The sequence below is a fragment of the Danio rerio genome, chromosome 18 (genome assembly GCF_052040795.2).
Source record: "Danio rerio strain M-AB ecotype USA chromosome 18, GRCz13ab, whole genome shotgun sequence".
Lineage (NCBI taxonomy): Eukaryota > Metazoa > Chordata > Actinopteri > Cypriniformes > Danionidae > Danio > Danio rerio.
The window spans coordinates 21963079-21987416 of NC_141038.1; the positions used below are offsets into that span (position 1 = coordinate 21963079).

Consider the following 24338-nt stretch of genomic DNA (forward strand, 5'->3'; position numbering starts at 1 on the left):
AAATACTATTTTTTAAAAAATGCAAGTGAACCCTATTTTTCTTGCTTTTCTGACAGAGTTGTTTGTGGAGACCGTATAAATGAATGAGAAGTATTGTACACTGTATCCTGTCTGTTGCAAAATTTTCTGTGACTTCCACAGTAAAAAAAAATTCAATGGTTCACCAGTAGAGGGCGATCATTTTTAGGAAACGTCAGTGGCTCAAATGTTGATACGTTTTCGTTGATCAGATCACAAGAGGACAACACTGGATTTTTTAACAATGCAACAACAGAAAGGCAATAATACTTAAGTACACAAAACATTTACAATATTCTTCCATATTAATAATACAACATATACTGTAACAATAAATAAATACAATAACAAAAATGAACCAATTTAAAAACTTTAAAAGAAAAATAAGTAGCAGTGGAGTTAAACTTTTCAAAATATGAAACCAAAATCCTTTAATAAAGTACACTACCTGACAAAAGTCTTGTTGCTTATCCAAGTTTTAGGAAAAACAAATAACTTGACTTTAGTTGATGTCTATACTTATTTTAACAAAACAATCTAATCATGCCTTGATTTTTAATTATTTAATTAGGACAGTAAGGTCTGACTTTGCTGAGGCAAATTCTTGTCACTTAACAGACATAATGTACAGTATAGAATATAAAGTCACGATGCAGTGGAAAAATAATTATTATTTTAATTATTATTATTATTTTAATTATTATTATTATTATCCCAATTACTCATGGGAATTATTATTACTCCAATGAGGTTGGAGGATCTATACATCTCTACAATGACTCAAATAACTTATGAATAAAGTCATCTGGAATGGCAAAGAAAGCGTTCTTAAGGACTCCCAGAGTTTATCAAGATTTTTTATGTTCATCGTTAACGCCTCCATCTTACCCCAGACATGCTCAAAAATGTTTTGTATAGTGACTGGGCTGGCCAATGCTGGAGCACCCTGACTTTCTTTACTTTCAGGAACTTTGATGTGGAGGCTGAAGTATGAGTGCTATCCTGCTGAAGAATTTGCTCTCTCTTGTTGTTTGTAATGTAATGGGCAGCACAAATGTTTTGATACCTGTTGATATTCTCATCTCATCCACTCTGCAGAACTCTTGCACGGCCCCATACTGAATGTAACCTCTAACCATGATTTTTACTTCACCAAACATGATCAACTAGAATTATTATATGTTGCTCTTACAACTGGGATTGGCGACAAGACTTTTGTCAGGTAGTGTATATAAATATTTTACTTTTTGACTTTACATTTCTTTTCATGTCTTCACATATATCACAAATTCTTCTTTAAACACCATAGTCTTGGGGATATTTTGTAAAATATACATTTATGAATATAAATTTACATCATTATATAATGTCAATAAATTGTAGGCAAATGTTTTAAAGCTTGTTGGAGCTAAACTTTGAAGAACACACATTAAAAGGTGTCATATTCATATGTATGTAGGTAGGGAGACAGACAGACAGAATTTTGTTGTATAGGGATAAACCGAGAAAATCTTTTGCATAATGTGTCCACACAAACCTCATTTCAGCCTGCTGTGGGAAAGAGCAGTCAGATTGTAAATTCTTTTGAAATGAAATGTGCAGTTCAGGTCTTGTAAGCAATCTTTTTAATCAAAAGGTAAATCCAGCAAGGAAACCGAAACATTGGGAAATATTTTGGAGGAAGTTTGCCTCATTTGGAATGGAATGTCTGGGCTCCAGACTCTTTAGACATGGTCCACTTCAGGTACTTGAGCAGAATTGCTACCGCTCAGATCCCCTTGACCCGTGCACACAAGCACACTTTTTAGCCTGATACAAAATTGTTTCCGTTCAGAGCAGCAAACTCACTCACCCTCAACCCTGATGAACCATAACCCACAAAAATAAATAAATAGAATTACTAACTGACCAAGGATTGCTATTGTCATACATTTTGGACAGGGAGTGTCAAAACTATCCCTTTAAGCTGACAGAGCCAATTAGCTAATAATCTAACCTAATGAAATCTATATGACCTTAAGCACAGAGAACAGTTTCTGCAGCACAATTCAAATTTCTGCTCTAGTTTGATTAGTAAAACACTTAACAAGAAAGGAAATTTAGTTTCATTCGTCTCAGACATTAATGTTTTACAGTATGCAACTAAATACAACTAATGGTCTGGGGCCCATTTTAAAAAGGGCGTTCAAACAACTCTGAGAATGGAAAGTTTGCTTTCAGATGAGCTGAGCAGTTCAAGTAGGCTGACAGAGTATGACTTTAAATGACATTTGAGGGTAGAGCTACTGTAAATTTGGGTTTTAATTCACATTAAGATCATTTTACTTAGAGCAAAATGCACTTTAAATCCCTCCCGGGAAAGGACTGAACATCTAATATTTTCTTTTATTATTTTTTAATATTTGTATTTGAAGTACAATAAAATACAGTGTAAGAAAAACATGTTTGCAGTGTGCATTTTATGCTGTTAAATGTATTGAAAGGCTTGGACTTGGCTGAGAGAGTAAAAATAAGTAAAATCATGGGTTTAACCGTTCATGGCCAGGTTAGGTTTGCAGAGTTAAGTTCTCTTATAGAAACAGGCAAGAGTTTCCCTCATTTCGGACTTTTCTGTGAAACATATTTTACACTTCTGAAATGGTCCAAAGGACTCATTCTTGTATAAATATGCGTATATACCATATGCAGGCAATTTTTAGAGAAAATATTTAATCAAAACTTGAAGCAGGACTCCATCAAGCGAGCTCAACAACTCACTCCTACATGAAATACTTACATCTTTTTTCCCCCCTTTGGTTGCTTTGTTAGTTCAGTCATCAAAAACGGTTCAAGTTTCTGTGATAATCATGTCACTTGTACAAACAACAGCAATGCATTTCAGCAAAAAGCATGACATTGGCACACATACTTGAATTGTGTGAATCGAGGCTTTTACAGTGACCCCAAATTAGATTTGAGGAGTTTAGCAAATATGATTTTATAATCTAATAACGGAATTCTTAATCAAACTTTCTAAATCATTATTGACATGCTGTGGACATTTTGCTGAAGCAAAAAGTACAAAAATATTTTTTACATTACTTCAATCTAATCATCCATCCTTTAACATTCTAAATTGTTGTAACTGAATGCTTGTATTACCGTGATAATCCTTTAAGTGCATTTCATTTCTCTTCAGAAAAAAAGTAACCTCCTAAATCACTAACAATTCATCAACTAACATCAATTACTCCATAATACTGGCTGAATTTTTTTTCCCTTGAAAGTTCACTTATTGAAATTGAATTATTAAATTGTTATGGAAAGGACATTAAAACATTTCGCCAAGACAGCGCAGAATTGTGTATCTGATGAAATCATGGTTTTTACACTTCATATATAAACCAGCAATTACAGCATGATGACAAAAATTCTAGGTCTCATATTTGAAGCATCCCGCATTGACTACATGCAATAAACACCATCCAGGGCAGGAATTCAAACTCTTAAGCTCAATAGTTTAAACACTGCTGCCATCTACTGCTAAGTATCAGACTCTCTCCAATATAACAGAAAGATGACAATGAAAACCAGCACAAGTGCAAAATGAAACAAGCATAAATCAAATGCTGTTTATTGACAGTTGTGTGCAGCAGTATCATACAGGTGAAACTACATGAAAACAGTGCTTTCTCAGGGTGCTGCCTGTAGAAGTCATAAGAACGACTATTGCTAAAGGTTGGTTAAACACCTTCAAATGTTTCGATTGTCTTAACTGCCTGTACGCAAGAGTATACACAAACATATATATAAAAATGATACACGAAAATACCTAATGTGTCTAAAAGACAGTTAGAAAACCAAACATTTGTAACACTTAACACCCACACTTCAGGTGAATTTTTCATGGCAACACCCCGGTAGAATATGCAGTATAAAAACAGCTTTGGTGAACCTGTTTTGACTTCTATAAAAAGATTTTTACATAAAAAAGCATTTTAAAAAGTTAAATATTATAAAGTGAATTTGCTATTGCACACAGTGATGAGAGGCTTCGAGAGGAAAGGACTCTGCTGTGATGGCAATACTAGAGCACACTCAAGGTTTTCTGCGCCTACAAAAAAACAAAAATAAAAAAGATGGGGGGGGGGAATAATATTAAACTTCAAATATGCTCTTTACCTAACGGAGAACAAGAAACCATGTAAATGAAAATCTTACTTTGTATAGCCGTGATGCTGGTATCCAGGTCCAAGATTTGAGCCAGCTCTCATCTCCACCGCCACAGAGCACTACACAATAAAGGCAAGAGAGAGGTTAAGAAACAACCTCTATGCAATGGCCATAGACATACAAATTACCAACTGCAATATTTTAATGGTGTGCAAATGGGGTTTAAAAACCAGTTTGTAAATACCAAAAAGAAAAGACACCTTTAAAGCCTCTGGGACAAACTAAACATAACAGTCAAGGGGCATATTTTTCTATAGTTGGGTGTTTACATTAAGGGTGTATTATGTAAACAACTATTCTGTTGGACCCTTGCATATGCGCCAGATGTCGAGTATACTTTTGCCTTTAGCAGGGTTTTTCCTGCTTCAATATGAGTCAAAGGTGGTATCCCAATCACTAATTCTTTCGCTAGTTGAAGCAAACACATTTCATTGTAACGCTATCAAGTAAAATCTTATCAAGTAAAATCAAGTAAAAAGGCTAACATTAAATATATGACCAGTGCATCTCGTGGTCTGTCAGTAACCATGATTTTTGTGAAAAGGTGAAGTGGTACAAAATTAGTATGAGGTGATCCACTCAATTTGAATTGGTAGGATTGATAGACTCATTATCGGATTTACTTGCGTTTTTGACAAAATGAAAATAAGCTTGCTGACTTCACAGCATAGATGGCATCATGAAGAAAGAACATCATGTAGAAATACTGAAGCAACATCAAGACATCAGCCAGGAAATTAAAACATGCCCACAAATGAGTCTTTCAAACAGACCATGACCCTAAGCATACTGCCAAACCAGTTAAAATATGCCTTAAGGACAACAGAGTGGATGTTTTGGAGTTGCCAGCACAAAGCCCTGATCTCAATCCTATAGAAGATTTGTGGGCAGAGTTGAAAAAGCTTGTGCAAGCAAGACAGCCAACAAGTCTGACTCAGTTACACCAATTCTGTCAGGAGAAATGGGCCTAAATTCCTTCAAACTATTGTGAGAAGCTTGTGGAAGGATATCCAAAATATTTGACTAAAGTTATTCAGTTTAAAGAGAAAAGCAAAAAAATTACCAATGAAATGTTTGTAAACTTTTGACTGTCCAGAAATTAATAAAAAAATTATTCTCAAAAAATAAAATAAATAAATAAATAAAATTCTCAATGTTCTGGCATTTAGCAAATTTAAATCATTTAGGTAATCCTTACAGACCTAAAATAGCAAACGTTTAGTATAATTTGCCATCAGACATTTTTTTTATGTTATGCTCTTTTGTTTTAGAGTGTATGTAAACTTCTGGTTTCAACTGTACATTTATATATGTATAACGCCCCGCTGGGTAGCAAGCAACTTGAACTTTTTTTGAAGTGTTGTGAATGAAGCTTGCTGGGACGGATGTCCACGTGTGCCCAATAGAAACGAGGCAGCCAACCAGGCAGGGGAGAGAAAACTCCATGGCAACACTGCCATAACTTTCACTAATGTTTCTCAGCTTGCATTAAGGCCAGCCGATGTCCCGCCTCCGAAAGCCATATACCATACGGTGATTGGTAGGTTTGTTCAGCTCCGCACACAACACAGTTAATTTCCATACATATCAAACTCACGGGCCGAACTGACATTAAACTTTCAAATTAAGGCGGGGGCCACAAACTATCGTCAGGAGTTTGAGAGCCCTGGTTTAGAAAGTAAGTGCGCTTATAAAAGCGAAAGTGATAACGATTTCACTGATAGATGTTTGTGTATATCTGGGCCTAAATGATGTGCTTGAACACAGCTCAAGGAATATAACCAGTGGCTAAATAGCAGGTAGTGTTTGATTTTTAATGAATGGTAAATAAAATCACTAACGAGACTTTTTAGGTCAGCAGATGTTCCTCTCATTGGTAGCATCAATAATGTTACAGAAGAGATGGCAGGGCAATAATAATGTCTATTATCTCACCTCATCTCTTTCATTTTCAATTGCAGTTTATTTGGCTTGATTTACAGCAGAAAGTGATCAGAGTAGTAACAGAGTAAAAGCAGATGCAGAGCAGTTCATGCAGTTTTGAATGCTTTCATCAATTTCGCTTTTATAAGTGAATTGTAATATAACGAATTTATAAGCGCACTGACTTTTAAAACCAAACTTCCAATCAGATACATTCTCATCAACTGCACCTATAGACCATTTTGAGGGATGTAAACAAAAACAATGGTCTCAATGCATTTCCTGTTTTACATTTTTAATTTCTATAGCTTCCAAGAATCTAAAAAGAGCCATATATTGATAAATGTTATGATAGCCGTTTTAACATTAAGTTATGATTGAATTGCCTCTTGTTACACTTATAAAATTGTTTTATAACAAGCAGGAAATGTACACGGGCCAATGGCATGACCACATTGAATTGGTATATACAACATTCTCAATCAGGATCCATCAAGTACCATTGATATACAAAGATGGTGCTTTTGCAGCATAGAGAATTATTGGAGTGGTTCACTTCAAACTAACTTTGTACCACATTGTACAAAAACAGATTAACAAATCACGAGTTGTACTGGTCATATATTTAATGTTAGCCTTTTTAAGATAAGATATTTTACTTGAATGAGTTCTTCAACTAGCAAAATAATTAATGACCAGGATACCACCTCTGACTCATATTGAGGCAGGAAAAACCCTGTTAAAGCCAAAAGTAGACTCTGCTTTTGGCACATAAGCAAGGATCCAACAGAATAGTTGTTTACAGAATACACCCATAATGTAAACACACCCCCAGATTTTTGCTACTACAGAAATATGCCCTTAGAATTACATTTTAATACTTCATCCAAAAGGTGTGAGCACTGAACTAAGGTGCTATTTTACAGTCAGACATGAAATGGAGACTAAAAAGGAACTACTCAAAACAGCAAAAACAATGGACACACACTGGCCTATGTTTTATTGGCCGATGAAAATTTCCTGGTTGTTGTCAAACTATTTCATAACTATAACAAGAGGCAACTTAATAAAAACTTTACAGAGGATGTACTGCTATAGGATTATTTATCAATATTTGGAATTTTGGGGGTTCTCAGAAGCTATAGAAATTAAAAATGTAAAACAGGAAACACATTTGGACCATTGTTATTGTTTACATCACTCAAAATTGTGTATACACACACAAATATAAATGCAATAGATGTTTTTCTCACCCAATTAAAAATTAATAATAAATAATTCAAATCGACTGTAAAACACCACAAATGACTAAAAATCTTCCTGGAAATTCTGATTCTTATTGGCCGTTTTCCCGGCATTAATATTTATTTTCAGCTCTAGGTTCAGCTAACAGAACCTACTGGAGAGGTGGAGATAAAGATAGCAAAAGCCCCATCTGATTGGTTAGATATCTGATAAACAACCTATGTATGGCACACATGCACAAATTCTTAGCACATAATATGTATTCAATTAAATACACTTCTTTTCAAGTTGGATATTGCATATACCATTATCAGGATAGTTTCGCAATACACTATTCAGCCCTATAATCAAAAATCTTAAAGGGAAAAATAAAATGATTTCATTGACCACAAAGTTTGGAGAAATCTTGTCCAGTGCCTGTACCATCAAATGGAGTACTGTGAGACAGGTGTATGACAGGTGTACTTGAGAATCTTACCCTGGTCTCCACATCAGTCCAGTTTCCTTCCATAGGCTCACTGTCTGGGCCAGACTCTGATGAGCGCCTCTTACGGCTACAATTAAACAGCAAAACAATCATGAGACCAATATTCATTCACGTTGCTACCAATATAATTCAAGCATGGCAAGTCACCTGGCCGCAACAGGCGTTTCCTGCTTGAGTGTTTCAATATCCGTGAACTGAACAGACTGTCCTCCACCTCTAGTTTTGAACACTTCACCCTATTAAAAGAACAAGATTAGAATTTCATCTCAAAACCAAAAAGAAATGAGACCAAGTAATAGCATACAAATAAATAAAGCAGATCTACCTTGATTAGCTTGGTCTGAATCTCTCCATCTGATGCCACCTCCTGATGTGTCAGAACATACTTGTCACACTTGGACAGAGCTTTCTCGTTGGGAGCGTTCACTTTGATGGCATTGGGGATGTTTGGTTGCATGACTGTATCCAGGTCCACGTTAGTGGTAGGTTTGTGATCAACCCACCTCTCCCCACCTGCGGAGTGCGAGCGTCTGTGTAGAGGCCGGACCGGCGGCCCAGTCTATTTAATTCAAACACAAGCACAGTAAGAGAAAGAGCGCAGGCCTCAAGCATGATGAACCGTTAGTTTGTTAGTCAATCAACAAAAGCACAAACTAAACATGCCAAGCTGTTAAAAAGACAGAAATAAAGCTGAAGATTAAAACAGTTCAACACAAATCTACTTTCAGGAAAGAATTGTTTTTAGGTTGCAAGAATCAAGGCATTTACTTGCCTTTTAGAGGCGAGGCTTTAGACAAATTAAAGAATGCTCAAGAGTAATGGATGACATTGAGAAGATGAACACTCAAATTTATTTGTCTAAAAAGTGCAATACAAAGCCATCACATCTTTAAAAATAAGCAGCACATGAAGGTCATATTTTACATACAGTTCTTCAGCAGATTTGGGTGGAGCTGAGAATCAGATCAAAAGGTCTATATTAGGCTACGACAGGCCTATGTTAGTGTCTTGATGAAGCACTACCTACAGCTACAGCAAGATATTCCACTGACCCAGTGACCCGTTTCCTCTAGATCTACATCTGCTGGCTGGACAGGCACCTCTCTGGCCCAACACCTGCCTCTCCTCCTGCTAAGACTGTCGGGAAGACCCTGAGTTCTGTTCCTACAGTCTGGAGGCGACTGGCTACCCTGCCTGCGAGACTGCGGGACACCCTGCTCCCACTCAGAGATGCAAGAGGCCACAGATACACTGCCTGCTCTGGGGAAGTGAGTATCTGGCCTGACCGTCTGAGAGAAGTTATATATAGGCTCCAGAGAGGAGAGGGACGATTGAGAGCCATTGTAGGAAGACTGCAAGTGACAGGAGATTAGTTCACACATGGTTTTTGCATGCAACACACACATCAGTACATTAAAAACAGCATTTAAAAACAGGTGAGAAATCTGTGGAAAGTGCAGAAGTCAATTATTCTTACACACGCAAAATGCACAGCAGACCATGCATGGACAAACATAGATGAGGTTTTTGGATTAGGTTAGGCATAAATCTTAGAATCAAGCAGTCTAGAAACGCATGTCAGTTAAACGTACAGGAGCAGGTGACGGGGAAGCAGATCTCTTAGGGGGCACTTTGTCCTTTTCTCTGGAGGGCCGCTGGGGTTGTCGGTTCTCGGTCTTCCCTTCGGTCACGATAGCTTTGAGCTGTTTGAGTTTCTCATCCTTCACCCACAGCTTATTCTGCATTTCCAGCTGCTTGGCGTTTACCCTCCTCTCCTACGCAGAAAAACCAACATTACACAGGTACCAAATTAAATTTCCCACTCTAAGCCACACATCAAGTTCCCTGATTTTTTTTTTCTGAGATTCACTGTCATAAAAGCTGACTTTCCATAACCTAGAATTAATAAATATAATTTTTTTGTAAATATAATGAATATTTATTGTGTTGATTGCTAACATTTTTAAAATCAACAAGATTTTTTGGAGAGACTCATGTATCGAGTTGTATGCAAGTAGGCTTTACATGGTTTAGAGGTTTCACTTAGTTTATCAGTGTTCCTTTATACAAATTAACAAGAAAACACACAATTAAGACAACCTGTTCTTGAGGCCAAAAAAAAAAAAAAAAAAAACAATGTGGAAAGTATTTTTTTTTTTACATCAAAAAAAAAGAAATGCAAAAATATTGCTGCATTTTTTTATAAAGGTTGTTGACTATAAATACATAATTTTAGGCTGCAATAATCCCTTTTTTTCTGCAATATTCAGTAGGGTCTAATTGAGAAATGAGCAGACAAAAAAAAAAAACAGCCACAGACAATATTTTAACAGGTAGTTTGGTGACTGCATTTGATTGCTGGTTGACATGGGAAAGGAATAAAACTGCAGTGGAAAAAAAAATTGCATACCAGCATATTAGACATGAATCGAAGTGATCAAGTTTTCTCTGTACATTTTACGGGGGGCGACTTGGACAGTATATAAATGCCCTGACTTAAAATGTCTGCAACAGGCCTTTTAAAATGCTATGATATGCCAGAAATTCAATGAGCTATAGGAACCCTTTGGGAAAGGCTGTTTTGTTTTAACACTCACACACTCCTTCTCCCACTTGAGCTTGGTGTCAGAGACCATGCCCTGCATGCGAGCCTCTATGCGTCTTTTCTCAGACATTTCCCTTTGTAGCCTCTGTTCTCTGCTCTCCAGTTCATTTTGCAGAGACCTCTTGTCCTCCTCATAGATGTTGGTGGTTTTCTGCAGGATGTCAATCTGCAAACAGTAACGAAAAATAAACAAACATTGCAGATACATTGAAGGGACCCATCTACAACTATTTTAGTCGAGCTTTGTTGCAACAAATTTATTTGATCAAATACAAATTCGGGGCTAAACATTAAGGACTTTTGGCCCGGTTGGATCAATAAAATTGGAAAAAACAAATGTAGTCATTTCTTAACCACATATGTTAATGTGTTAAATGTATATTTATTATGAAGAAAATTACATAAGATTTGCTTTTGGTCCAAATGAATTGAGTATAACTACTATACACTTAAATGCATTGCTGTTTTAAAACCTTAAGTTTCATTATAAATATTATGACCACTCATATTTTCTTCTGTAAATAGTTGTGTGTAAATGGAATAATATGTAAAGGGATATATTTCTATTATTATAAAGAAGAATTTTGTAAAAGTTTAAGTTTTCTTTTTCTGATAAGAGAATTTAATTACAAAAATTTGCTGTAAAATTAACAGCTGTTGTGAAATAATCATCTCTTTGCAATAAAAAAAATAATAATGACGTTATATACAAATTTAGATAGATTATTGGTGATTGGATAGGTGTCGGCCTGATTGGATAACATTACCTCAACAACTTTAAAAATTAGGAGCCATTTAAAATAATGTAAGACTTATAAAACATTGTTTCTGTAATTGTAAAGGACAAACTTTTGTTTTGAAATTTAAGACTTTAATACTTAAAGGTCCCGCAGACACCCTATAATGCTGATTTAATGGTCAAACATTTCTTATGAGTTTGTCTGCATTTGTAGAAACTGACTTTCCTAGAACAATTTTAGTAATGTTTACAGACATTACACAGATCTTTTTACTCATTTAATGAGTGCTTGTCAAATTAAAGATATTTTTTAAAGCACGACTAAATTGTGCAAATACCTTGTATTCCAGCATCTTGGATTTCTTTTCCAGGCGATCAATCTCGTTCTTCTGGTTTTGGAGCATTTTGTCTTTTTCTCCAAGTTTGCCACGCTGCTCTTGGATGACGTTCTCCTTGGAGAGAATGTTGCCGTCCTGCTCTTGAAGAACAGACTTCAGCATGGTGGCTGAAACATTATGGTCAGAAATTTGGAATAAATGTTGCATATAAGAGACCACTTAAAACTGTTCCAAGTAAAATGAAGACTTTACCAGTTTTATTGTACTCCTCAATCATCATCTGTCGAATCTTGTGTCTCTTCTCCAAGGCCTCAATGAGTCTGGGTAGAGTGACGTCATCATTAGGGCCAGAGATCTCACAGGGAGGAAGTGGAGGAAATGCCTGAAGTAACTGATTTAATACTGTTGGACAATCTGTAAAAACAAACGTGTACACACACGCACGCACGCACGCACGCACGCACGCACGCACCAGACTTGATCAGATTGTGTAAGAAACATGTGCAACTTAGCACATTTTCAGTAAAACAATGCATCATTTACATTTTTAAACAAAACATTTTAGAAAGAGTTTGCTATTATTGAAGCAACGAATCAACTGGGGAATCATGGTAATAACTATTAGTTCATTTACTTCCTTAACCCTTTACCCTGCAATCATCTCTGAGTGTTACCAGAACTGCACACTTCTGATGGTTCTCTCATATGACAATGTGTAAATTCAAAGACACTCAGACAATACCTCCATCTACAGGACCACCACGCTCTTCTAGCCTGCGGGTCAGCTCCTCTTTGAAGGCCTGGTTTCTCTGTCGGCGACCAGCAGCAAAGCCACAGATAGGTCTGTCAACAGGCCGGGCCACTTCCACCTCCTGAGTCATCTCAGCAAAGCGCATCACCAGCTTTACAAAACAAAAGAAAAGAAAAAAAACTACCATGAAACTAGTTCACATCTTAATAGGAACTAAATTCTGACTGGTTGACATTGCTTACCAGCGTCTCCTCATAATCATCAGCTTTTGGATTTACACACACCACCATTCTCACTTTGCCCTCTCCATCAAAGTAGTTTTTGAATAGATGGGTCACTTTGGAGTCTCTGTAGGGAACCATCTGAAGACACAGGTAAACAGTGAATTGACGTCGCTGAACTAACATTTTTAAATGATTAAAGGTTGTGGAAATTCACATACCTTGTTGGTGCCACACATCTGGTTCTCCCGCAGTACCTCAATACACGTGCGCAGAGTCATTAAAGATTGATTAATGTTGCCTGTGAGGTAAAAATAAACCCATATGGTGTTCATATGTTCTTTCATAAAACTCATGCCTGAAATCCTGAGGTCAGTAATGCGGTTTGCAGTGCTATTTGCTGACCTGCTTCACGTAGTCTGTTGCCCTCTGCTCGGGTTCTGCTAGTGCGTTCACTACCAGCTAGATCCACTAGACACAACTGGCTCACGTTCACCTGATTCTTATCCTGAACATGGGAAAATTAAAAGTTTAGCGTTGTCAGTGGTACAACGGTTATATCACAGTACCTAAGTTTACCATGCAGTACCACTATTTTCTACATTTCAAGTGATAGTTTACACAAGAAAATAATCTATTACACACCCTAATGTCATTGCAAACTCAAGATAAGGGTCTTCTGAAATGTGGGTTATTGGATTTAACAAACAGCTTAGGAATTGAACGTGGGATATTAAAGCAGGGCTGCATAATATATGGTTTCAGCATCCACAAGTGTCATCGCATGATGTGCAATGTTATTTGTCAGGGAGCCACAGTTCAGAAGTCATGTGATTTGTGGAGTCACTGCTGTGTTAAACTATAATAAAAGTAAAAGTTAGTTTTTTATTTGCACATATTTAAGGCCTGAGAGTTACAGGCACAATAAATGTTACAATTTGTAACATTAATTAAGTTTAATTTTGTTGGATTACTTGTACCGTCAAGATGTTACCGTTTTACTTTAAAGTTTACTTAAAAACTATGAAGTCTATTTCACTTTTAACTTTGCTCAATTGTGCGCATCTATGCTTCTAATTCATTACACTTTGTTTGATTCACTCCCCTACAGAATCATCCTAATCCCTCAAAATTAATACATAAATGTGTCTAACATATGCTGAAAAACAAAATAAATTGGTCAGATCTTTCCAATACCACACAGTCGGACTGGGCGATTTAGCTAAAAAAAAAAATCTAGGTTTTTTATAAAGTTTGACCGATTCACGATTTCGATTTTTTTTTTATTGTGTAACTTTTTTTATTGTGTAACTAGTCTTCTCAAAACATTACAACAACATGACTGAAAGTAACTTGAAAAACCATCTGGTTAAGGAACATTGTATTTTTAATGGGCATGTCAAAAAAAAAAAAAAAAAAAATATCGGTCAAGGTGTAAATAAATGTAAAACAAATTCACGAGTTAAATAGCGTTGCTGAATATTTGAATCAGAAATATTTGTGTAAATATTGCACTTGCAGGAATACAGTGGTGTTTTTTGAAAGTTTTGCTTAGCCTAGGAGAGATTGGCTGTCAGCTCGGCTTTGACAGTCTTCTGATTGAATGACAGGTTGTAAAGCTGCTGCCTTTTTCTTAAAAAGATACAGTGGAAGAAAAGGACTGAACATGGAAACTGTAAAGCCTAATTTAACCCAATCTGTGAAGTGGTGGACGTATAGCAGGAGCCAATACAAGCACCAGATGTGTGTCCAATATAAAATAATATATTTAATCTATTTTTCCTTTTTCCCCTTTTAAATACCGACCATTTTATGCGCTATGCTCCACTCTATTATGCTGCCTGATCTGTCTGGTTTTCAACTAGGTCCGCTAAATGACGTCATGGGGAGGGTACTTTCATTTTCACTGTTACAGTCCCTCACCTCTACTCGTGTTCAAACCAAAAGATCGGCGTGGTTTTTCAGATGGCAGGCTTTTACGTCCTTCAATACATGTTGAGATCGAGTTTATCGGCTTGATGAGGGAATGTCTTGACAATCCACACAGACGTGCAACAAGTAAAATCCTACATGACTTCACGCTTTAACAGGCAGTCAAGCAGGTCGCACACCAGAAGCGCCGCGACACAGCGCGGACATGACAGTTTAAACTATCACACACCAAACGCGCACATTCACATGATATTTAACATGAAACTAATCAGATGGCGCTCTGTGGGCCGGCTGAAATATGAACTGCTTCGTGAATCGTGGTTGGGCGGCGCCGGTGTGTGTATAGAAACCTGTTTAGAATCCTAAAATCCATGGCGCTGCGTGGTGCTGTGCGGCGCGTCGCCGAGAGGCGCTTCTGGTGTGCTTCCTGCTTCATACATAGAATGAACCAAAGCGCATTGCTGCCATTATAATGTATTATATATATATATATATATATTTTTTTATTTTTTATTTTTTTTTTTTTTAAAATCGCAATTTCTCGATTTGATTCAAAATTAAATCGTCTTAAAATGTAAATTCGAATTAATCAAAAAAAATCAGCCCTAACTGCAAGATATTGGAAAAATATTTAGTCTCTTTTTTTCTTGCAATATTCATTGTAAAAAATATTGTTAGAAAGAATTATACAATAATTGGAATGATTTTTAGGGGAGTGAACTAGCATAAAATGTACAAAGTGAAAAAAGTAAATAAAAAATAATAATAATAAATATAAAAAAAACATTTTAAAAAATTAAAAGAACAAAGCATTAAATAAACAATGCTTTGTGCTTTCAGGTGGAGTCTAATGGTATTGAGGTACAGAACTATAGTTTTTGCTATTAAACAATTAATCTTTGTTAGTGGCAAACTTTGATGTTTCCTGTGTGCAAATGGTTTAAACTCCATTGAAATTGCTTGACATCCTGCAATGTGACGATTGCAGAATCACACATTCCGATATAGATGCTAAAACAACATTGTGCAGCCCTAAAACCAACCTAAGTAGTAATTAAAATAAACAAATTATTATATTCATTCTAATTTTTCAGCATTGACAAACAAATTACAGATGTCAGTTTCCAAGTGATTATTAAACATGGTCAGTCACTGTAATAAGAGGATCTGACTGTGCAACTGCTAAATCATTGTTGCTCACTAGGGGGTGCCAAAATACCAACAAATTTCTCATTCAATCCACATTAAGACCATATTTGCAACATTACAATTGTAAAACCAGACATAGGTTCATTTTGTTGTTGTTATAATTACTACTACTACTACTAATATTAATAATAATAATACAAATAATAATAATAATAATAATAATAATAATAACAACAACAACAACAACAACAACAATAATAATAATGCTCCCTTGACAGGTATATGAAAAGCGGTTTGAGTCTTAGGATATTTAAAAAAAAAAATTTTAATTAACCACAGTAAATACGTTTTAACCAATACTTCATTCTTAAACACAATCCTTAAGAGTTCGTACTGACCTGAAGCACATTGTCTCCATCTGCATCCAGTGGTGCTTGTGCCAATTTAACAATGAACACACTGTGAGAGCGGCTGGACTCACGGTTCAATTGCGTGTTTGCAATCCTACGCTTCTTCTGACCTTTTTCAGAAAACAAAAGATTTCAAACAATGGCTTAGCATGCTTGCCACAAACAAACTCCCTGAGAGAAATTTCTACATATACACAAGCTTACCTCGCCAAAAGACTTCAAAAGCTTCCTCTGTTGACTTGACCTCAACCTCCGTGCACCCGGCCACATACATGTTGTGATTTTGATCTTCACGCAGTATTTTGGATTGGGGTGGTCTGAAATGTGAAATGCAGCATAACGTTTTTTCTTTAACAATCACAGTGGGAAAACGTGCTGCTCTGCCATAAAGCGCAGGCTCTGCATGGACACTGAGCAGCAAGTAAAACAAAAGCACAAGACAAACAGCCAAGACAAAAGCAAACAGACGCCCTAGATGCACTTGAAAGCAAAAGACAGGACGCATACAGTAACTACACAAAGGAAAAAATATCATTAGCAAAAGGCAGCAAGTCCATCTATGAATGGATTCTACTGGCCACGTACATGAACTCAGTGATGTTTCGCACAGGTGTGCCTGCACCATTCCACCTAACAGAAAAACAAAATAGATTTATCTACAAACTACACATTAATAAATATGATTTATTTTTAAAATGTTAAAATAGAAAGGGGACAAATTTAGTCAAATCTAAGTCAAATTTAAGACCATTATGAATGAAATTTCAGACAGGGCAAAAAAGTCAGCAATACGTCTAATGGGAGAGGAAACTAGTTTTTTTAATTATCCCATCCAAAAAATAAAAAAATTTAAAAATAAAAATTTAGTAATTTCCAGGGATTTTGCAGGTTTCAGCAGGTTAAATTTAAGACCAAGACATTTTTAAGACCATTATAAAATTTTAGACTCATTCAGGGCTAACTTTTTATAATACTATAAATATATACATTGTATTACATTGTGTTAAAACATACTATTTAAACTTTTCTTAAAAAAAAAAATAATAATGTAAAGGTTTAAAAAGAATAAATACAAATAAATGTATGCACAAGTCAGACCAGGGGCCTGTTTCAGAAAAGAGGTTAAGTGAAAACTCAGAGTATTTTAACCCTGAAATGAGAGAAACTCTGGGTTTTCCGTTTCAAAATGGCAGGTTTGTCAAACTCAAGAAATCAGGGTAAGTCAAGCCTGTTTCTGAAAGAAAGGTAACTTTAACTCAGAGTCAGTTACTGTGGTAACTTACTCTGTGAATCTAACCAGGTCCGGTTTTATTCCCTAAACTCTGAGTTTCTGTCGGTCTCCTCCCCTTTTTTAAAGATGAAGTGTATTTCTCGCATTAGCCTTACGTTTCCACACACCTATTTTAGAGCTCATTTTGGAGATTCCCATAAAAACGATTTATCGATACATCGTGATTAACATAACTTTTGAAAATACGCATAATTAAACATGTGCATAACTGAGTAGGTTAAACTTTTATTTGATAAGATGTACATAAACTACGAAGTGCACTTAACAAATTACAGTATGTACATTAAAAAAAGGTTTGTTAGAGATGATGATGAAAATGTGTGTGAAAGGACAAACCATCAGGCTGAGCACACTGCAGAACATTTTAAATGTTGTTTTAGTCATTCTAAAATGCCTTTACTGTTTCAGTATTAGTGTATATTATTAATTACCTCCGAGCGTCTGGAGTGTGTCAAGATCTCCGCGTCTGGCTTCAAACGCCCCCACGTGTTCATTGTTTGTCAATTGTATTCTGAGGCGCAAGTACATTAATTAAATAAAAAAATCATTGACGCAGCTTCTTCTACCGCAGTAAATTCTGTTTTTACTGTTGATATTTGGTGCAAGTTAATCAGGAAGTGACGATTGTGTTCTCTTCGACTGTTTGGATAAAAACGCGGCTTTATTTTTAGGGGTTATTCCAGTTTTGCACAAATTTATGTAATAGCCTATATTTTGATGGAAACAGCTATTGCCTACATTTTTGTCACACACAGAACAAAGTCACGTACGAGGCTTGTCCTTTTTTTCATAAATAATTAGCTTAACGTTCGACATGCACTGTTACTAGATTAATGGGATTATTATTCTGTCTAAAAATTATTTTATTACTGCTTACCTTCTTAATGTTCTAAACTTCTATCACTTGATCAATAAAAAGGCAGACACACAACAAGTGCGCTGTTAAATCTATTAAAACTGATAAGTGTATAAAAGTTTAGAAAAAAGTATAAACGACACACATTACATTACTTATTTTATTATACTTGAATGTTTAAATACTTAAAATTAAAAATTACGCATTGACTTGAGCAGCTGTTTTCCCACGCTAACTGTCTCTGTTTCACTGATGGTTGCTTCTTTTAAAATATATACACTTATATTTGCTATAACTTTGCATGAGCAGATCAAGTTCAGTCGGAGAAAGAAATGGTGATCTCTTTTTTTTTAAGATGTTGCCATAGTCACTCGTAATATCTGCACTCCATTGATAATGCCTTTTTATAGTCACGGTGTGCGCGCTTAACTCGGAGTTGGTCTACTCAAAGTTGATTGACCCAGCTCAGATCAGCTGTTCTGAAACCGAAAACTCTGAGGTTTTTAATCTCTTGGTAAATCAACTCAGAGTTCAAGTTTAAACTCAGAGTTGTTTGAACCTCCTTACTGAAACAGGCCCCTGGTCAGCTTACTCAGCAGTAAATACATAAAGAACTAAGTAAATAAAAAGTTAAAAGTTTTATTAATATTGACTGTTGGTAATTGCCTGGGTGTTGGCCAGACTGGATTGCTATACATGAACAAAGGAAAATTAAAAACAAAAGATTTAAGACCTACAACACAATATTTCAGTAAATTTAAGACTTTAAGGCCTAAGATTTTGTTTTTGAAATTTAAGACCCTGCGGACAACCTGGTTTCTTAGCCAGATATTTTACATAGCATGTCAAACTCTAGTTAAATACATAAACTTAATTTGGTTAATAAATTTTACTTTGTTGAATGATTTTTAGATGGATTGTTGATGATTGGCCTGATTGGGTAACTTCCCAATGAGACAGTAAAATTAAGACCTGTTTAAAATTAAGATCTACAACATAATATTTCATCAAATTTAAGGCCCTAAAATGTAGTTTTTGAAATTAAGTCATTTATGATCCCACAGACAGCCTGTAAAACTTGGAGGGAATTACAAAAGCTAACAGAGCCAAAGAAATCTACATTGCTTTTTTCTGTTGAGGGAAAAAATTACTCTGCATATACACAGGACATGAACATTGTTGCTCAATGCATTCTGCTATGGCAGCTATGCACTGTTGCATTTAATCAAAAATACAGTAAAACCACGATAATGATAATGTACATTAAAATGTTTATATCCATTAACATTCATTATACTATTTAAATCAATGATGTGCATGCAAAAATTATCATTTAAAATGCATGTATAATACCACAACAAGTTAGCATAACACATATTACACAGCATTACATACAATACATTACTACATATACATAAACACATTTTAACATAATATTCATATGGCACTGCACTTTCTTACTGAATATTGAATGTCACAGTATTAAACAAAGCTTGATAAAGGAGAATGGATACCCAGTGACAGGGAAAAAATTCTTATGATGAATCAACACAAAAAGGACAAACTTAAGCTTACTTGGGCTTTATGGGGTCAAAGGGGGTCTCCTCTAGGAGGTCATAGATGTAGTTGTTGTAAATCTCAATGTAAGAAACAAAGACACTGTAGCTGCTGTCCTCATCCACCCCTTCAGCCTTACAAGCCTCCTCTGGGCTGATCATGTCAGCAAACTCTGGGTCAACTCGTCTACAAAACAACATCAGATAAATGCACTATATTCAAGTCAGATTAGGCACTAATGTGTAAATTTTAAATGAAAAAAAACCTTGTGTTTGGGGTCTTTGGTACAGATGTCTGACTGTCTCGCTTCTGACGGTCCAACAGTGCATCAACCTGATTCTGCACCTCCATGCCATTTTTATCATCAGGCTTGAAAACCTAATGAAGGACAGCATTAGCTAAAGAGTACAATTTTTTAACAACATAATAAAAAGTACTTGAGGAATCTGCTCACATATCTCTTGGCCTGGTAAGGACCGATGCTGTTGAAGATCATGTCGAGAGAGCGTGGAAGCAACCCACCTTGACCCGGTGAGCCTGTCATTGTGTGAGTTTTACCACTGCCGGTGACGCCATAGGTAAACAACAGGCCTAGTTTTAAAAGAAAACTGCTGTCAGACAGAGCACTTTTTAAACGACAATAATTATTCAAGAACAGTGGATTTACCATTTTTTCCATGAATGAGGTCTTGGGCAAGAGGTTTAGCAACATCTTCAAATAATTCCCTCTGTGTCGTTTTAATTCCAAACACTTTTTTGAAGGAATATTGTGTCTGAAAATGAGTTAGTTGAGGATTAAAAATAGATAAGACAAATCTGATTGAATAAACAAGACACATAATCTGCATGTTGTATGAATATTTACAGTGCTTTTACTGGTATTTATAAAAATGATTCACGATAATGAGAATAAATGGTTAAAGGTGCAGTAGGTGATCTGCCAATCTGCTAACCGGTTAGCATAATATCTTTGAAATACAGTCCCTATCCTGCCTCCTGAAATCACAAACGCGTACATTAAAGATAACAGTAGACAATCCACTAGATCTTGTCATTTACTAGTTAGAAAACATTATAGTACTTTATAATACTACAATTCTGAATGAAAAACTGTATTATATCTAGCACATTTTCAGTTGTGTAGCAAGCAAAACCTGTCATGTGCAATATTTCATGCATCATGCAAGGAAAGATCTCTGGTCTCTCTCACACGCTTTGCCCTAAAGCGACTACAGTATGATTAGTGGTTGGCCGGCAGGGTGCAGGACTTACACATTACAAAGCCATATTTGCATGCCATTTCAGACCGAATATTCAAAGTAGCATGGTAAACAATATAGGGACCAAAAATGAACCAATGTGAATATAAAACCAATTTCCCCATAGTAAACAGGCTAGGCAGAATAGTTCCATTTAGTTGTTGTTAAACTAAATAAACATTGTCAATGCTGTAAAAGGTCTCTTATGAAATTGAACAGCCACTGAAATGTCTCGCCAAAAGATTGATGTGACTAAACAACACTCCTGTGCATATAACCGATTCAAAAAACAACACAGTCAACATCAGCTTTGAGTGACTAAAATACTTTTAAAACATAACATCACCTGTCTAATATAAATACTTCAGCAAAGGCATCATCCTTCCTCCAACGTGCAAAAGTAATTCCAATATTGATTCAGGATTTTAAAAAGTTTTGATTTAGCATTTGTTTAAAAAATAAATAAATAAATCGTTCTCTCTTCTGTGCATGTAATGAATGTGGCGCGCACTAACGCGTAAACGGCAGATCTGCATGAATTGGTGTGCAGATGTTCAAATGTACATTTGCTGACAGACTGTTTGGGCTACTTATTAGAATTATGGGAATTGTGGGGCCAATGAATTTTAAATGGATGAAATTTTTTTCGTCTTATGCCTCACTCAGAGTATAAAAATACCCTTAGATCATTTACTTTAATCATTACTTTTGGAATGCAAAGAGACTTTTAACCAGCACAACAAAAAATGTTTCTGAAGACAATCACCTACTGCACCTTTAACTACTGCAAAAACTATCCCTTGTGTTGCAAAGATTTTTACTGAAAATGAATTATCTTCAGACCACAAATCTCGTCAAACAGATATTGTACAAGCTGCAGTTCATGACCAAAAATTCAATACAATATAATAAAATACAATTTAGGGCTGCACGATTTTGAAAAATACATTGTGATATGAATAAAAATTCACAAGATGCCTTGAACAGCTTGGTTGAAGAAATAATAATAATAATTCATATTTTTTAAGATTGTAATAATTTTGCAGGGACTACATCTGCATAATATGTTTAAAAAAAAAAGCATAGATAAGTAAAATAAACAGTGATTTATGATATTTCTAAGGGAGTCTAACTGAAGTCAGGGACACAAATTAAATAATTAAATATAAAAGAAAACACTATATAGTCTAAAACCGATTGTATACATAATTCAATACAATTAATCTTTATTTAACCTCCAAACATTATAATTTATTGTGCCTGATTGCTTTTAACTCTCCTGAAATTATCAGACAGTCGCAGAAAAAAAACTGATTAACATTCACTTTATTATATTTAAACATTACAGTGATAAATCCACAAATCTCACATTCTGAACTGTAGCTCCTGGTTAATTATAATCTAGACTCAACATTGTTGATCATGCAACGCGATTATTTCAAATCTGCGCATTGTGATATCAATGCTGAAATTTTATACCGCGCTCTAGTACAATTTAATCTCTTCAGATTGCTCAGTTCATATGGACACATTTCAGCAGCAGTTTTGCATGAATACATTAACAGTGGAGTAGAAATACTTCACTTTTTTATTATAAAATATCTACATTTATGTTTTCAGGATGAACAAAAGTGTTCTGGGTTTGGAATGACACGAGGGTGAGTAAATGAGTGCAAGATAAATGAACTCTTTAATTCCTCCTGAAATGCAAAAAAATAGGCTTCTTAAATAGAGGTAAAGTTGGTTTTATATTGGCACATTCTGACTTCCTCCTTTATAATATACTTTCACAAAAGTGTTTACAAATTCTAAATAGAGAAATCATGTTAGCAGCCAATGACTATCAAAGTACAGCACTGTTCACAGTCAAGTAAATATTGCTATTGTTGTTTTGAAGTCATAGGTAAATGTGGTTTCAGACCGAATATTTAAAGTTCCAAGGTAAACACTATAGGGAGCATGTCACAAGTTGTCACTGAACAAATGTGCGAATATAAAACCAACTTTACCTCAATGACTTCTTATGAGTAAACGGTTGGCACACTTCCACTCACCTCTTTGAATTCCCCATTCCTGTTGGCTTTGAGTCCATCAGGAGCATGTAACTGAATGGTGGTGTTACTTATAACCTCAATACAACATTCCTCATCTTCAGCACCCAGTGGCCGAACTCGACAATACACCTGTCAAAGAGATCTCAAATTAATATATTTATCACAATTTCGATTAACTAAATGTGAGGACAAGTTACAACATACTCCAACAGGGTCCTTTTGGTTGTTTGAAGGTTTTTTTGGAGGAGGGCGGCGGGGGGTCTTGCCCTTCCTTTAACAATAAATTCAGACAACATACAAGTTAGTAAACACGACTTAAAATAAAAATAGACGAACTAAATATGAAGAGTCCTAACTTAATATAACGTTAAATGACGTTTTAGAGTTACACTATAAAAGAGACAATCAGTAGATAACTTATACAATTTTAATCTAACGTTAAACTAAATCTGGAATTTGAAACTAAATATAATGTTTGACGTTTATCGATAATAATGTAGATAACAAATTATTAAACTTCTAAAACAAATAGTAAAGTAGATAAATAAAGTAAAACTTCTTAGGCAGAGACGGTGGATTAATTCTAAACGATTAACGCTAAAGTAAACGCAACGGGCGGTGAGTTACACTAGATGGCTAACGTTAACAAATGCCTGCTGAACACCACTCAACGTCCGTATGAAACAACAGACTGACTAAACGAACTTTGAATTACTGGTTATCTACTTAGCACAACTAAAACACAAGTCGGCATAAAATACTTACGCTTGCCTAATCATGCTGAGATGTTTTAGTTTAATTCCACGACGCTGTTACCTTCTTGTTGACCGTATACAAATCCAAAGTTTCAAACGTTCCCTCGTCCGCATCAGACACAGATTTTTCAAATGTGACCAATCAGCGAGCTCAAACACTCCTCAGAAGACCGGATGTCCCGCCTTAAGCCCCGCCTAATGGGCGCTTGACAAATTCCGGTTTAAGCCAGGAGCTTACATAAAGGAAAACAATGAACTCTGTTAATAAAAAAAACAAAGAAGATTTAAAATATTCTTAAGGAGTATAAGATTTTTAATTACTGAATGAAAAAGTAATATCAATTTAAACAGCAAATTTTTACATGAAACCTTCAAGATCCTGTGATCTCACATTTCCCTTTACCCGTATGCATACTTACAAATATATTTGTTTGTCTTATAACGTTAGTTTGTATTTTGTACACCCCTGATGCTCTCTTTTTTCTTTCTTTTTGTATTTGTATTGTTGTGTACTTTGTTCTTTAAGCATTAATAAA

At 35.4% G+C, this 24338-nt stretch overlaps 1 protein-coding gene and 1 long non-coding RNA gene across 5 annotated transcripts in view; one reads left to right on the top strand and one right to left on the bottom strand.

The window, feature by feature from the left end:
• Nucleotides 1-1925, top strand: part of LOC147839717 (uncharacterized) — a 126299-nt gene extending 124374 nt beyond the window's left edge. The window contains exons 4-5 of the long non-coding RNA XR_015514926.1: nt 1117-1240; nt 1655-1925. This is a non-coding gene — a long non-coding RNA (uncharacterized LOC147839717). The remainder of the gene's footprint in view (nt 1-1116; nt 1241-1654) is intronic.
• A 1690-nt stretch (nt 1926-3615) lies between these two features.
• Nucleotides 3616-23888, bottom strand: kif23 (kinesin family member 23). 4 transcript variants are annotated; one of them, XM_087291575.1, is made up of 24 exons: nt 23813-23888; nt 23252-23318; nt 23048-23176; nt 20402-20507; nt 20189-20325; nt 20000-20112; nt 19753-19920; nt 16616-16660; nt 16235-16347; nt 16019-16140; nt 12945-13047; nt 12761-12840; nt 12561-12680; nt 12310-12469; nt 11820-11981; nt 11568-11734; nt 10483-10656; nt 9478-9660; nt 8938-9237; nt 8211-8444; nt 8033-8121; nt 7877-7952; nt 4219-4289; nt 3616-4111 (listed from the first exon to the last, which is right to left on the bottom strand). In XM_087291575.1, the coding sequence occupies exons 1-24, from the start codon at nt 23824-23826 to the stop codon at nt 4096-4098; spliced, it is 2949 nt and encodes a 982-aa protein (XP_087147701.1). In that variant the 5' UTR covers nt 23827-23888; the 3' UTR covers nt 3616-4095.
• Nucleotides 23889-24338: the final 450 nt, after the last annotated feature.

Excerpts from the sequence above, each read along its gene's own strand:
- kif23 (XM_087291575.1), bottom strand. Across the intron at positions 12,841-12,944 it reads CAACAGACTACGTGAAGCAG|GCAACATTAATCAATCTTTA; the intron begins GTCAGCAAATAG and ends TTTACCTCACAG. Across the intron at positions 12,681-12,760 it reads AGATGTGTGGCACCAACAAG|ATGGTTCCCTACAGAGACTC; the intron begins GTATGTGAATTT and ends CTGTGTCTTCAG.